The following is a 13,145-nucleotide window of genomic DNA, read 5'->3' as shown; positions in this document are numbered from 1 at the left end:
TAATTATAGTTTATTCAGAAACTTATTTTATTTATTTTTTCTTTTAAAATTACTCATACAAAATTTATCAAATTCCGAACTTATTTTTTGTCAAAAACTTTTGTGAACTTGTACCTTTAAATAGATTTAAGAATTCTGAAAAAAATAAATAAAAGTAGTATCTTTAACAAATTTAAAAAATAATTCTATAATTTAGTATTATTAAAATTAATTTTTAACATGTGAGTGAGTAAAAAATGGAGAAGATGTTGAATCAAGTGGATGAATTTGATTGAAAAAAAAAAAAAAAACTTAACTCGGTGGAGATTTATGATTCGAATTTTGTACAACTTTTTGTTCTTATTAATATCAGATGAACTCTTTTCCTTTCTTCTCTTTTTCACATCCTTATTCAAATTCTTTTTTCAGCCAATCCAGACCTTTTGTCTTGAAAGTGCTAAAATTGATTCGGTAATTTTGGAGTTCTTATTGATAAGAAAACCTGAGATATAAAAAATGAAAGATTAAGCGACAAGATTTTCTTAATGAAGAGCCTGCTGCACTAAAAGTTCATCAAATAATAATGTAGCCGAGTCTTTCAAATACATTACGCAAATATATACAACACTCTTCCAATATCCAAGCTATACTCAGTCAGTAATGATCTGCTACGGGTCTAGAGGGAAATAGCCTCAAAAGAAACGTCATCAATGACCAAAGGCACACGAGCCCCAGTAATTGGAAAGAGATCATCAATGCGAACAAACCTCCAGTTCGTTCTATCAATTCTGGGCTCGGAGGAAGCTCCTTCAAAGATAATAACAACTTCTCAGCAAAATTAGCAGCTTTTGTAAGCTGATGCAGTCTGTATGCCTGGCAAACCATTCGGAATGTCATATAACTAATTAGAAGTAAAGCCAAATTTCAGTTACAATCCATCCAGAGTCAAGCAGCATTAAGATCTTAAATAATCTGAAAGAAAGAAGACAAACCTCAAATATAGCAGGAACCAGTGGCCAGCAAGCTGACCCACGATTGTCCAAAACTTTCTCAAATGCAAATTGTACAACGCAGCCAAATAAAAAAGGAGTTACAGCAACAATTCCTACCATGCGAAGTGATGACCAGGTTGCAAACAGAAGAACAACAGGAGCAATAATCTTCAAACCCATTGTTAAAAAGGCAGAGAATAAATATCCTCTGAGGCCGGTGATAAGACCCCATCTTTTGGAGCTGTACTGCAAATAAGGCCTCTGGACACGATCAGTCACATACAAGAATGTCGCTAGTCCAACGTAGAACAGGGCATCATGAGTGAACAAACTAACAGCATCTGCATTTTATTGGTAATAGAAATGTTGATAAGAGATGCATCTCCTCCGCATTTACAAGGTTCTTACAAACAATATTATGAGAATTACAAAATTCAATCCAGCCTTTTTAATAGCAAATACAACTTCGTAGTCCAAAGATAGTGCTCAGTAGTTCACTGTCCCTTAGAACTGAATTTGTTGACCTTTTGAAAAAAAAAAAAAATTAAATAGGTCTTGACATAATGCAGTAAGAAAACTTAGCAATGCAACATAATGCAGCACGAAACCTTAGCAATGCAACATAATGCAGGCAAAGTAGATGGGTCATATAGCAAGTAAGAACAACAACAACCATCCCATTTTTTGGTAGTTTCCAAGCAGTTTGGCTAATATGGCGCAAACAACCCCATCTCATTTCAAAAAACAAGCCGTAAAAGGTCAAAGCTCAAAGACAGTGAGAGAAAGCACAAAGTTCTACCAATACCTATTAAAATCGTATCATTAAGAAAAGCCTCCACCACATTGTCGACGAAGAACTGCGGCAGAATCAAAGATGCTATTAACGCCGCAGGAGCTAAGACCCATAAGTAAGAGCCACCCTTTTCTTCGAAGGGGGCAGATTCCAATTTCCCTTCTTCTACCGATTGGTGTGTCAACCCACAAAAAGAGACAGAACCTGGTTTACCATGAAACGGTTCTACCCCGTTAAAAGTAATAACGGGGACACTAGAACTTTTGTTTGGATGAACTTCCAAGCCTCCATTAAAACTAGAATCAGAAGCATGAACAAGAAGTCTCTGGAATTTGTTCAATCCCAATGCCGGAGGTTCCCTAATCACCCATTTCAAACCTGAAATAAAAATTAGAAAGTGTTCAAATGTTTTGGTGTCAAAAGAGACCCAATATACTACAACCAACAAATTCAATGTTTTTTTTTTCTTTTCTAATTTCTAGTGTTATTCCGAACCCACAGACGCAGTACACACACAATGAGTGGGGGCAGAAAAAACGTACATTTTGAACCATTTCCAAACCGAAATGTTTGCCTTTGATTAGAGAACGAAGCGTGGGTTGCGAACGGTGGTGACTGCGAGTGACATAGAAGAATTAGAACGTTAACATAGAAATTGATTGGGATGAATAGGTTTAGGTTTACTCACAGATAGTGTCCGATGATTGGAGTGAATGGGTTGAGAGGGAAGAGCGCAACAAAGGGTTTGAAGTTCCATTCTTAGGGTTTTAGAGCAGTGGGCTAACCATGCTATCCTCTGTTTCCGAAACCCGTTATCATTCTATTCCCTCAGCTACACACTATTTTTGCATATACCAAACAGTACTCACATTTTAATTTTAGAAATGTAAATATAATAATGTTTTTAAATTTCAACTAATCTATACAAATATTTTTAAAATAGGAGAATGTTTGTACAAACTTATTGAAAAAATATATCTTTGTAATTTTAAAAAAACTTAAGAAGTGTTAATGAAATTTACTCAATTTTAAATCAATTGTCACAAAGTAACCAAACGAGTAGGATGTGCACTTTCTTCTTCTAACTGACGTATTGAGGAAAACTATTTCATATCAGATCAATCATTTCTCATTTGGAGAACTTATTCAGAATAAAACAATATACATGCAAATTGAAATTGAAAATCTAATTTACAAATTTTAAATAAGAAATCACTTTTCTTAAGAAATAAATCATTTATGCTAACCACTTAAATCAAATTAATTGTAACTAAGATAAAAGAAATTTGTATTTTTTTTTTTATATTGAATCCTTATTTGACTTTTTGATTGGTTTTTTAACACACTGGTTGGAATTTATATTTGTTTTGTATAATTATTTTTTGACAGATTGGATTGGACTTTATACTTATATTTATTAAGGGGGTTACTCCTTGTACCTCCCCAATTCCATCCCCCACCCCCCATTCCATTTTTATCTTTTGCTCTATTTTTTTTTATTCCAATTTTATCCTTTAGCAAAAATTTATATTTAGAAATAAAATTTTATGATTTTATTCTCCCACCCCCACATAACCTATTTATTATTTATTTTATCTTCATGCTTTCATCTTACGCTTTCTTCTCAGGAATTCTTTGTTCTATTTTTTTAGAAATTCTTTCTCCCATTCTTTTTGTATTTCAAGTGATAATTGAGATATCGATTTCTCCCGAAAGAATTTGTCCTTGAATTATTATATCTGCATTGCATTGGTGGTGGTGTATCCAACCTTTAACCAGCGATCCTCTTCAAGTCGAAGTTAGTAATACTTTCGTAAAACCGCTAAACGGATGGTGACTTCCGTTTACCCTTAAACGAATGTTGACATCTGTTTACGGATTCCCACATCCGTTTAATTTTCTAGATTATTTTAGATTATGTTTTTGTTAGTTTTATTTTTCAAGATTTGTTTTTATTAGTTTTATTTTTTAAGATTTGTTTTTATTAGTTTCAATATTTTAGAATTTGTTTTTATTAGTTTTATTTTTTTAAGATTTATATTTTAAGATTTGTTTTTATTAGTTTTATTTTTTTAAGATTTATATTTTAAGATTTGTTTTTATTAGTTTTATTTTTTACGATTTGTTTTTATTAGATTTTTATTTTATTAGTTTTATTTTTTAAGATTTGTTTTTATTAGTTTACTTTTTATATTAATTTTCAGATATTTTAATAATNGAATTTATATGTTTTGATGTATTATTTTTAAATATATTTTTAACGTATTTTAATAATGTATATTTGAAGATCTATATATATTGTTATTTTAATTTAGATATAATTAAATAATATATTATAAAATNAAATTAAATTTAAATACTTTATAAATTAATTATAAATACAATAAACTAATAAAACAAAAAAAATTAAAAACGTAACAAAATGAATTGAAAATAAAAAGTTAAAATATAATTACTTATAAAATAAACTAAAAACATAAAAATAGGAAACGGATGTCGACATCCGTCAACTGATATCGACATTGGACGTCTTCTTCTTCAATACACACAACACAGAACACACAAATAACACAGAACTCAACAGCAGACCACAAAAACCTCAACAAACACACCAACCAAATATCAACAATAGAGAAAACTACCCAATCCTACACATTACATACATTAAAAAAAAATAGAAGAAACGAAAAGAAACTAACCTGTCGAAACGAACGAAGAAGAACCACCGCCCCGCACCGCCGCAACATCCGCCGCACCAGCACCCTCCGCGCCGCCGCACACACCGGCTGCAAAGCACCAAACACAACCGCACAGCCCAACACACCCGCAAAACGAAACCAACGTCTACACCTCTCCACACTGCGCCGGACCGCCACACACTCACGGCACTGCCACCCGCCGCACACCAACAGGCCGCACAAAGCAACAGCAGGTTCAGAGGAGGACGGGAAGAGTGAGAGTTGCAGAGAGCATTTGAAAATGAAAGCTTTGGTGGGGGTGGGATTATACGAAGGAGAGAATCTTGAATCTGTGTGTGTTCAGAGTGTAAAAGAGACAGGTAGGTTAACTTTAGTAAATAGGGGTATAAAGGTAAAAATAAATAAAACAACAAGGTTATTTTTGTATTTAAAAAAAATCCAAAAAAATTGGGAGGAGTGGGGGATGGAATTGGAGAGGTAGAGGGAGTAACCCCCTTTATTAATATTTGACCACAGCAGAATTAATCATTTCGAAATCTATGAGAATTCTTCTCTCAATATTCGTTAGAATTTTTATATTTTTTCTTTGAATTTTCAATGCTAAAAGGTAAATATTCTTCTCTTCACCGATCTTATTTAAATGTCATCAAGATAAATTGAAGTTTTTTTTTTTTTTTTTATCTTCTTATTATCCTTCTTGTGATAGAAATTATGAGAATAATAGTATATAATATTTCATTATTTATATTTTTAGGCCTTTAATTTTTATATAATTTAGTTCCAAATTTTTTGAAAATAAATAGATATAATTCACTTAATTTAAATGGGTTAAGCTTTTAACATATCAAATATTGTTTTAGACTATCATTTGAGGTATTCATACTATTTGATGAGTTTAAACTCAAATGTTAATCTGAAACGTTCTTTAACACGTTAAAATAATTTATATTGTGTGATTAAACAAATTATATCCGTTCATTTTAAAAAATTGAGAATCAAAATATATCAAATTTTGAAAAATATAGATTCAACAAACATATTTGATCATTTAGTAATTAGATTCAACATTTTTATGGTTAGTTTTGTTATTTTCACAATATTTAAAAAAAAATGTATCAACACTACTAAAAGAAATTATATTATTAGTAATTAAAATTTGTTACTAATGCTTAAAATTTGTCAAAAAAAATCAAAATTATGACTAATAGTAAATAATTTGTTGATAAGTTTTATTGAAAAAAAAATGAGTAATTACTGGCGACTTCAAATATACCAGTAATAATTAGTCGATAATTATTTCTAAGTAATTATTTCTCACAAAATATCATGATTTGTTCATTCCGCCTCTTCTTCCTTTTCTTCTTCTTTCATTTATTTTTTATATTCTTCTTCGCCTTCTCTTCTCTTCCTCTTCATATTCCAACTCAGCTGTCATATTCGTTGGCTCCTCTTCTCATTCTTTCTCTTTCCTTCTTTATTGTTATCATTACCTTTATCACTGTCATTGTTCTGTTGTTATTGTTCTGTCGTTATTGTTCTCATATCCTTCTTCTCATTATATTATATTTCTCAAACATTACTAATTAATTTATAAATATATCTTCAAATCTGATGGAAATTTTGACACATTTTTTATTAACGAATTTAATGAATATATATATATATATATATATATATATATATATATATATAGATGATAAAAATTTTAGAATAATAACGAATATTAAACAATTCGATTTCTAACAAATTTTATCACAAAATGATAAAGTTAAAAGCAATAAATTTAGTATAATTTTACCAACACAAGTTATTGATATGAAAATTCGTTGATGATAAGAATTTAAATTATTGATGATATTTACCTATGGTGACTCACATATATTTTTGTTTGTAATGCAATTTCTATTTTAGTGATGAATTTTACTCACATTTATTTTTATTTGTCAAATTAGTTGATAAATTATGTTTTATGAATAGATTAATTTTCATTGATAAGACTGTGTCAATATCTAAAGAATTTCTTGTAGTGTACTGTAATTAAAATTTTGTGTTTTTCTAATTTCTATAACTTGAATGATGATTTTTGTTAAATATTTTTTTAAAATGTTTTATTTGCACAAGAAAATATCATATTAACGATGAAATTTATTAACAAAAATAAATTTATGGGTAAAGTAGAATTTAGTAACAAATTTTATCAACAAAATTTAGGATTTCAATGATTGACATAACTACTTGTCAAAAAATTCATCAATAATTATAAATTTTAATTATCGACAAATATTTTTGACAATGTATTTCGTTAGCAGAAGGGACATTTAAGGTTTCAGCTTTAGCTTTAACTATGTTGTGATAAACTTTGACAACAATGTTATTTTGTTAATTCATTGGTAAATTCATTAATAATTGATTTTTGTAAAAAATTGTTGGCAAAATACATTACGTTTTTTGTCAAATCTATTGAAACATTTGTTATAAATTAAAAGAAAATAATTGATAAAAACAAGAGAAGAATAAGAGAACAAAAAGTAAAAGAAAGACAAAAAGGAGAGGAAGAGAAGATGATAGTTGTGGCAATAACATTGATAACTACGATAGTGGTAACGAATAAGAGGGTAAAAAGAGGAGAAAAGAGAATAAATAAGAGAATAAGGAAGAGTCAAAGATGACAGATAACATTGACAAGCGACAATAATGAAGAAATAGGAAGATAAGAAAAATAGGAAGAATAATAAAACCAAAGATATATTTATCGACATAAAAACAAAAGTAGAAGAAAGATAAAAAGAGAAGAGGAGGAAGAAGAGAAAGAAGAGAAAAGAAAAAGGTGATAGTGGTAGCAATAATATTGACGACTACGATGATAACAACAGAGTAAGAGGAAAAGAGAAAAGAGAAGAAAGGAAAAAGGAGAATAAGGAAGAACCAAATACGACAGACATGTCACATAGATAAAATATGTTTTTGAAATTGGTTATACTACTTTCGGAATAGAATAAATGCTTCCATGAAGATAACTAATCACATGTCTCTTTGTTCATTTTCTTATATGTTGTCATGCTACTCAAATTATTTATTAGAATAATTTGTTCCATTTGACCTATTATCTCTTAATTATCTTATTCCTTTCGTATATTGAACTTTGTATCTTCCTTATCTTTTTTTTTTCGTATATTGAACTCTATATCTTTCTTATCTCCTTTCTTTTGAATATTGAACTTTGTATCTTTCTTCTTTGTTTACAAGATAAAAATCTTACTCCCTCCAAATAATATTGTAGAGATTGATCACCTTTAATACACAATTTACTTGTAAAAGATACTTTTTACTATTTTTAACAAAATCTTAAGATTTTATGTTTGTTGATTTTGTTTTCCCTATATATTATTCAATTTTTTTTACTTGATATCTCATCATATATTTGAAATCTTAATCTATTTCCTCACAGGTGTGGATTATTTCTCACAAATTTGCACCACAACAAAAACAAAAACATATTTGTTATCTCAACACATTTATTCTATCAATTTATCTCAACAAATTTTAAACTAATTTTGACTACAGTTGGATCTTACCACAATAAAACATTGTCTAAGTTGAAAACCAAATAAATAATTTGATGCCATTGAATTCTTTTTTATTAAAATAGATTAAAATAATTGATCACCCTTAAGATAAAGACGACTTCTAAAATAAAACTTTATATTGATAAATCTTATTTTCTTGTATACTATTTTTATATTTATAAAGCTTTTTTATTCTTACTTAAAACTTTTTATGTCATACTTATATTCTTACCATAATCTTTTAAAATTCTTCATAATCCCACCCTTGTTCCTTTTCTGTCCGCTCTTCCACCACACCCTAAAATATTTATCTTTTCGAGCCCATTCACCTATATAAAGTGCTTTCATTAAAATAAAGTAAAAAAAAAAAAAACACATAACCATGTTTAAACATCACTAAAACATCTGAGTTAACTATGCATAAATTTGTCTTCATGCATATATTTGCGGCTTAATACCGCTTTTGTTCCCTAGTTTGGGAGGTTTTGTTCAATATGGTCCTACTTTTTTTTAGTAACAATTGATCCCACTTTTTGAAAAAACTGTTTAATTGACTCCTTTTTGGTTTCGACATCAATTTTCTAACGGTTCTGGTTACGACGTCAATAAGTTCTAACCGTTAGAAAATTGATGTCGAAACCAAAAAGGAGTCAATTGAACAATTTTTTCAAAAAGTGGGATCAATTGTTACTAAAAAAAAAAAGTAAGACCATATTGAACAAAACCTCCCAAACTCGGGACCAAAAGTGGTATTAAGCCTATATTTGATTTTTAAAATCCCATCTCCATCCTCATGCAACTCTTGTATCTTATTTCTTAAAACTAGATTTAAATTTACCTAAGTACTATTCCCTCCGTCTAATTTATCTTAATCTCATTTGAATTAATGAAAACTCTTCATAAACCCTACTTAATAAAAGAAAGAAGCATGCAAGTAAAAATGTAAAAGGTATCACTTTTACATTACATTGGAAAGAAAAAGTAACATTTTTACTTTTTTTTCATAACACTATATCGAAAATATATAAATATATTTTACTTTATTACGCTAGATAATTGATTATATAAAAAATATTTAATTAACATTTATGTATATTTGTATTACATTATACAAATTTTACTAATACTTATATCTTTTATATAATAATAAATGCATTTTGAAATATTAAAATAATAATAATAGATAAAATTATTAATATTAAATAAATTTATTTTAATTTTATTTAATTTATTTTTTTATTATTTCAACTTTTATAATTCCAACCAAGCAATAGCATAACGATAAAAGCCAGGACAGGTTGAAATATGGAGTAGATTTAAAATAGAACTGTCAAGGTGGGATCACCGCCTGCATTATTTAAAGGTGGGACCACTACCTCCATTATTTAACGATTTCTTTTGCTTTGTTTTACTATTTTCTTAATTATTTTTATTTCCTTGAGGAGAAAAATAGCTCTTTTATTTTTAGAATTTAGCTTCTGTTTTAATTAGAGAATGAATATGAAGGTTGAAAAATGAACGGATTTAAGAAAAAGAATAGAGAAATAAAATTGTTTTGATCAAGAAAAAAATATATCATTATGCATATTATATTATTATTACTATTTGATTTATTATATTTTATTTTGATTTTATCAATTAGATTTATTTGTTTAATCAATTACGAAATTAATTTTTAAGTATAAGTTATTATAAAAGTTTAAAAAGACACTTTTCTTTGCTTACTATTCTTCACATATATACGAGAAAATTGAATGAAGAAATTTGTGTCGATTGCATAATTTATTCTCTTTTTTAAATTTCATTACATTTATCTGCTTGCAAGATTTCGACATACGGGAAGAAGCATAGCATTAGGGTTTTGCCATTTATCAATGAATAAGGAAATGTTCTAGAAATTTACTTGATTGCATTCATGAACTGAAACACTGGAATTTTGTTTTGGAATAGGAAAATATATTTTTAGTATTTTTTTCACAACCATTTCACGATCGTATATTAACTTGTGATGGATCTCTTTTAAATATATCAATCAATAAAGTAACTATAAATAATTTATTATAAAAAATTTGTTAAAATAGTCCTTTGCAACTACTGTTTTACATTATCAAGTATCAATTAATTTATGATTATTTAATACCCAGGTATCTAATTTGTAAAAAATGATTTTTTAAAAATTGAAACTGGTGATAGATATTTAAATATTTTATAATATTTAGTTATACTTAATTTCTATTAAAAGTGCACTTTTATCATTATTATGAATAGACTTATTACTCTTCTTTACGTTTTCTATTAATAGAATAAATAATGAAAATAAAAAATGAAAAGTATTTAAACAAATACTCATTTTAGTTTTTGTTAAGAATTATCATTATTTTCTACTCAAAATTTTATGATTCTTTTTTCAATTTAATTTGTAATATATTTTAACTTTAATTTATGCTTATAATCATTATTTATTTTTGTATTGGACCTATATTAAATAATCAATAATTATTTTATAAATAGTATTTGAGTTGTAACGAAAGAGATTAATTAACTATCGGAATATATTTAAATATTTGTTAACATTTAATTATATAAAATGAGAATTTAATTAGTTTTTAAATGTATTAATTTGAAAAAGTAGCACGTCAATTATGCTTATTCATTTTTCTTTTAACTTCTAGTCGTTCACCCAACTTCAGCCACTTTATTGACCACCAGGTTTTTCTTTTACTTTTTTTTTTCTTCCATTCCTTATCCTTCCAAATTCTGAATTGTAGTTATACGTAAAGGAAAATATCTTTTCTAACAATATTTTTTTTTACAATTTATTTTACAATAGCAACTTATATAATAATTATGATTATTTCATTTCAAATATATAAATTAACAAAATAGAAACACGTGATCTATTATTATTAAAAAATTATTAAGATATCATAATTCTGACCAGAATGGTCATTATCCTAAAAATCCAGCGCATCTCTCTATTTTGAAGGGAACATAAATAAGTCTGTTTGTACACCTGTCTTCGTGCAAGTTGCTACATTTCAGATAACATTTACCGACAAACTATTTTCTCACGTTTTGCTCGCGTTTAGGATAATGATATTTTAACAACTCTTTTTTAACAATTTTTTGATAACATGACATGTGTCATAATTTTATTGGTCTATTTGAATTTATTCTAAAATAATATTTGAAACAAACCAATCACAAACTACCACCAATGCATTGTAAAAAAATTATAAAAAAAGAATTATTAAAGAAATTTTTTCCTTTATGTTATTTTACATAGGTCAGTCGACTGTAGATAAATATGTTTAAATACAAAATAGATTTAATTTCGTTTAACATAGTTGAATAATTTTACATATAAATTTTTTATTTAAGTATTAATTACTTTGCGACTCAAGGTTGTAAAATTCAATAATTATTCAATCATAATGTTTTAGAATTAAAATCTTAAAAATATTTTTTAGATTAGTTAAATGATAATACATATATATTATATAATATAATAGTGTATATAATTATATAATAACCAGTTTTGACTGGAATATTAACAAGAAAAGAAAGAAGAGTGTCAAACATTAATAGGAGGCCAAAAAATACAGAGAAAAGAAAGAAGAGGTTGAAAATGCAGAGAAGTACCTCACGTATCATTTAACTTCCATAAATAGGAGGCCAAAAAGTTGAGAGTAGTCATTCCCAGCACTACAATTCTCATATTAAAACCCTTCTTAAAAGGTTTTCTGCATTTGAAGGGTCATTTTGAAGTGTAAAATGGCATCAAGTTTAAAGGTATCTCCTCTATTGGTGCACCTACGATCCTCCTCATGCAACTGGAAGACCTCTTCCTCCATGCGTCCTTTTACAACCAAAGCTTCAGTCTCTGAAACGACGTCGTTGCCAGCGTCGGAGACGGCCAAGCTCCCGCTGCGCGAAATCCCCGGAGACTACGGTCTCCCTTTCATAGGACCCATCAACGACCGCCTCGACTTTTTCTACAACCAAGGCCGCAACGTCTTCTTCCAATCCCGCGTCAAGAAGTACAACTCCACCGTCTTCCGCGTCAACATGCCACCTGGCCCATTCATTAGTTCCGACCCAAAAGTCATCGTTTTGCTTGATGCCAAAAGCTTCCCCGTCCTCTTCGACGTGACAAAAGTAGAAAAACGTGACCTCTTCACCGGCACCTACATGCCTTCCCTCGAACTAACCGGCGGTTACCGAATCCTCTCCTACATCGACCCCTCCGAACCCAAACACGAAAAACTAAAACGCCTCCTCTTCTTCCTTCTCAAACACCGAAGCAGTCACGTCATTCCCGAGTTCCATTCAACCTACACAACCCTCTTCGAAACCCTCGAGAAAGAGCTGGCAGACAAAGGAAAAGCTGCTTTTCAAGATCCCAGTGACCAAGCAGCGTTTAACTTCCTGGCTCGCGCGCTTTTTGGCACCAACCCCTCCGACACAAAACTCGGAAGCGACGGCCCAGGTATAATACAAAGATGGGTTCTGCTCCAGCTTGGCCCTATTTTGACATTGGGCCTTCCCAAATTCATTGAAGATCCCATTCTTCACACCTTCCCCCTCCCTCCTTTTCTGATAAAGANCGACTACCAGAGGCTCTACGATTTCTTNTACGAGTCCGCNGGGGCTGTATTTGACGAAGCGTCGCGTCTTGGTATCTCCAAAGAAGAAGCGTGCCACAACCTGTTATTCGCCACGTGCTTTAACTCGTTTGGCGGAATGAAAATTTTATTCCCCAGCATGCTGAAGNGGATTGCCGGTGNGGGCTTGAAACTTCAAGCTCGGCTCGCGGAGGAGGTGAGGGCCGCCGTTAAGGCTAACGGCGGGAAGGTGACGATGGCGGCGTTGGAAGCGATGCCGCTGGTGAAGTCGGTGGTGTACGAGGCGTTTCGCATTGAACCGCCGGTGCCGCTGCAGTATGGGAGGGCGAAGAGGGACTTGGTGATCGAGAGTCACGACAATGCGTTTTCGGTGAAGAAAGGGGAGATGCTGTTTGGGTATCAGCCGTTTGCGACTAAGGATCCGAAGATATTTGAAAATGCAGAGGAGTATGTGGCTGATAGGTTCCTGGGGGAGGGAGAGAAGCTGCTGA

At 30.0% G+C, this 13,145-nt stretch overlaps 2 protein-coding genes across 3 annotated transcripts; one reads left to right on the top strand and one right to left on the bottom strand.

Annotated features, from left to right (window-relative positions):
- Positions 1-496: 496 nt before the first annotated feature.
- LOC106761152 lies at positions 497-2,623 on the bottom strand. Of its 2 annotated transcripts, none has more exons than XM_014644666.2 (5): positions 2,453-2,618; positions 2,307-2,379; positions 1,777-2,142; positions 972-1,312; positions 497-852 (listed from the first exon to the last, which is right to left on the bottom strand). In XM_014644666.2, the coding sequence occupies exons 1-5, from the start codon at positions 2,519-2,521 to the stop codon at positions 634-636; spliced, it is 1,068 nt and encodes a 355-aa protein (XP_014500152.1). In that variant the 5' UTR covers positions 2,522-2,618; the 3' UTR covers positions 497-633. The 2 variants fall into 2 exon arrangements, with proteins under 2 accessions (XP_014500152.1, XP_022636713.1); XM_022780992.1 differs by having other exon boundaries at positions 694-880; positions 2,453-2,623.
- A 9,010-nt stretch (positions 2,624-11,633) lies between these two features.
- LOC106762110 (allene oxide synthase 2, chloroplastic) lies at positions 11,634-13,145 on the top strand (the record flags this gene model as incomplete). Its single annotated transcript, XM_014645823.2, is given in 1 exon segment — positions 11,634-13,145. A coding segment is annotated over 1 exon segment (1,342 nt), but the record flags the coding sequence as incomplete, so codon positions are not given.

The sequence above is a fragment of the Vigna radiata genome, chromosome 5 (genome assembly GCF_000741045.1).
Source record: "Vigna radiata var. radiata cultivar VC1973A chromosome 5, Vradiata_ver6, whole genome shotgun sequence".
NCBI classification, from domain to species: Eukaryota; Viridiplantae; Streptophyta; class Magnoliopsida; order Fabales; family Fabaceae; genus Vigna; species Vigna radiata.
This window is presented reverse-complemented; position numbering and strand designations above follow the sequence as displayed.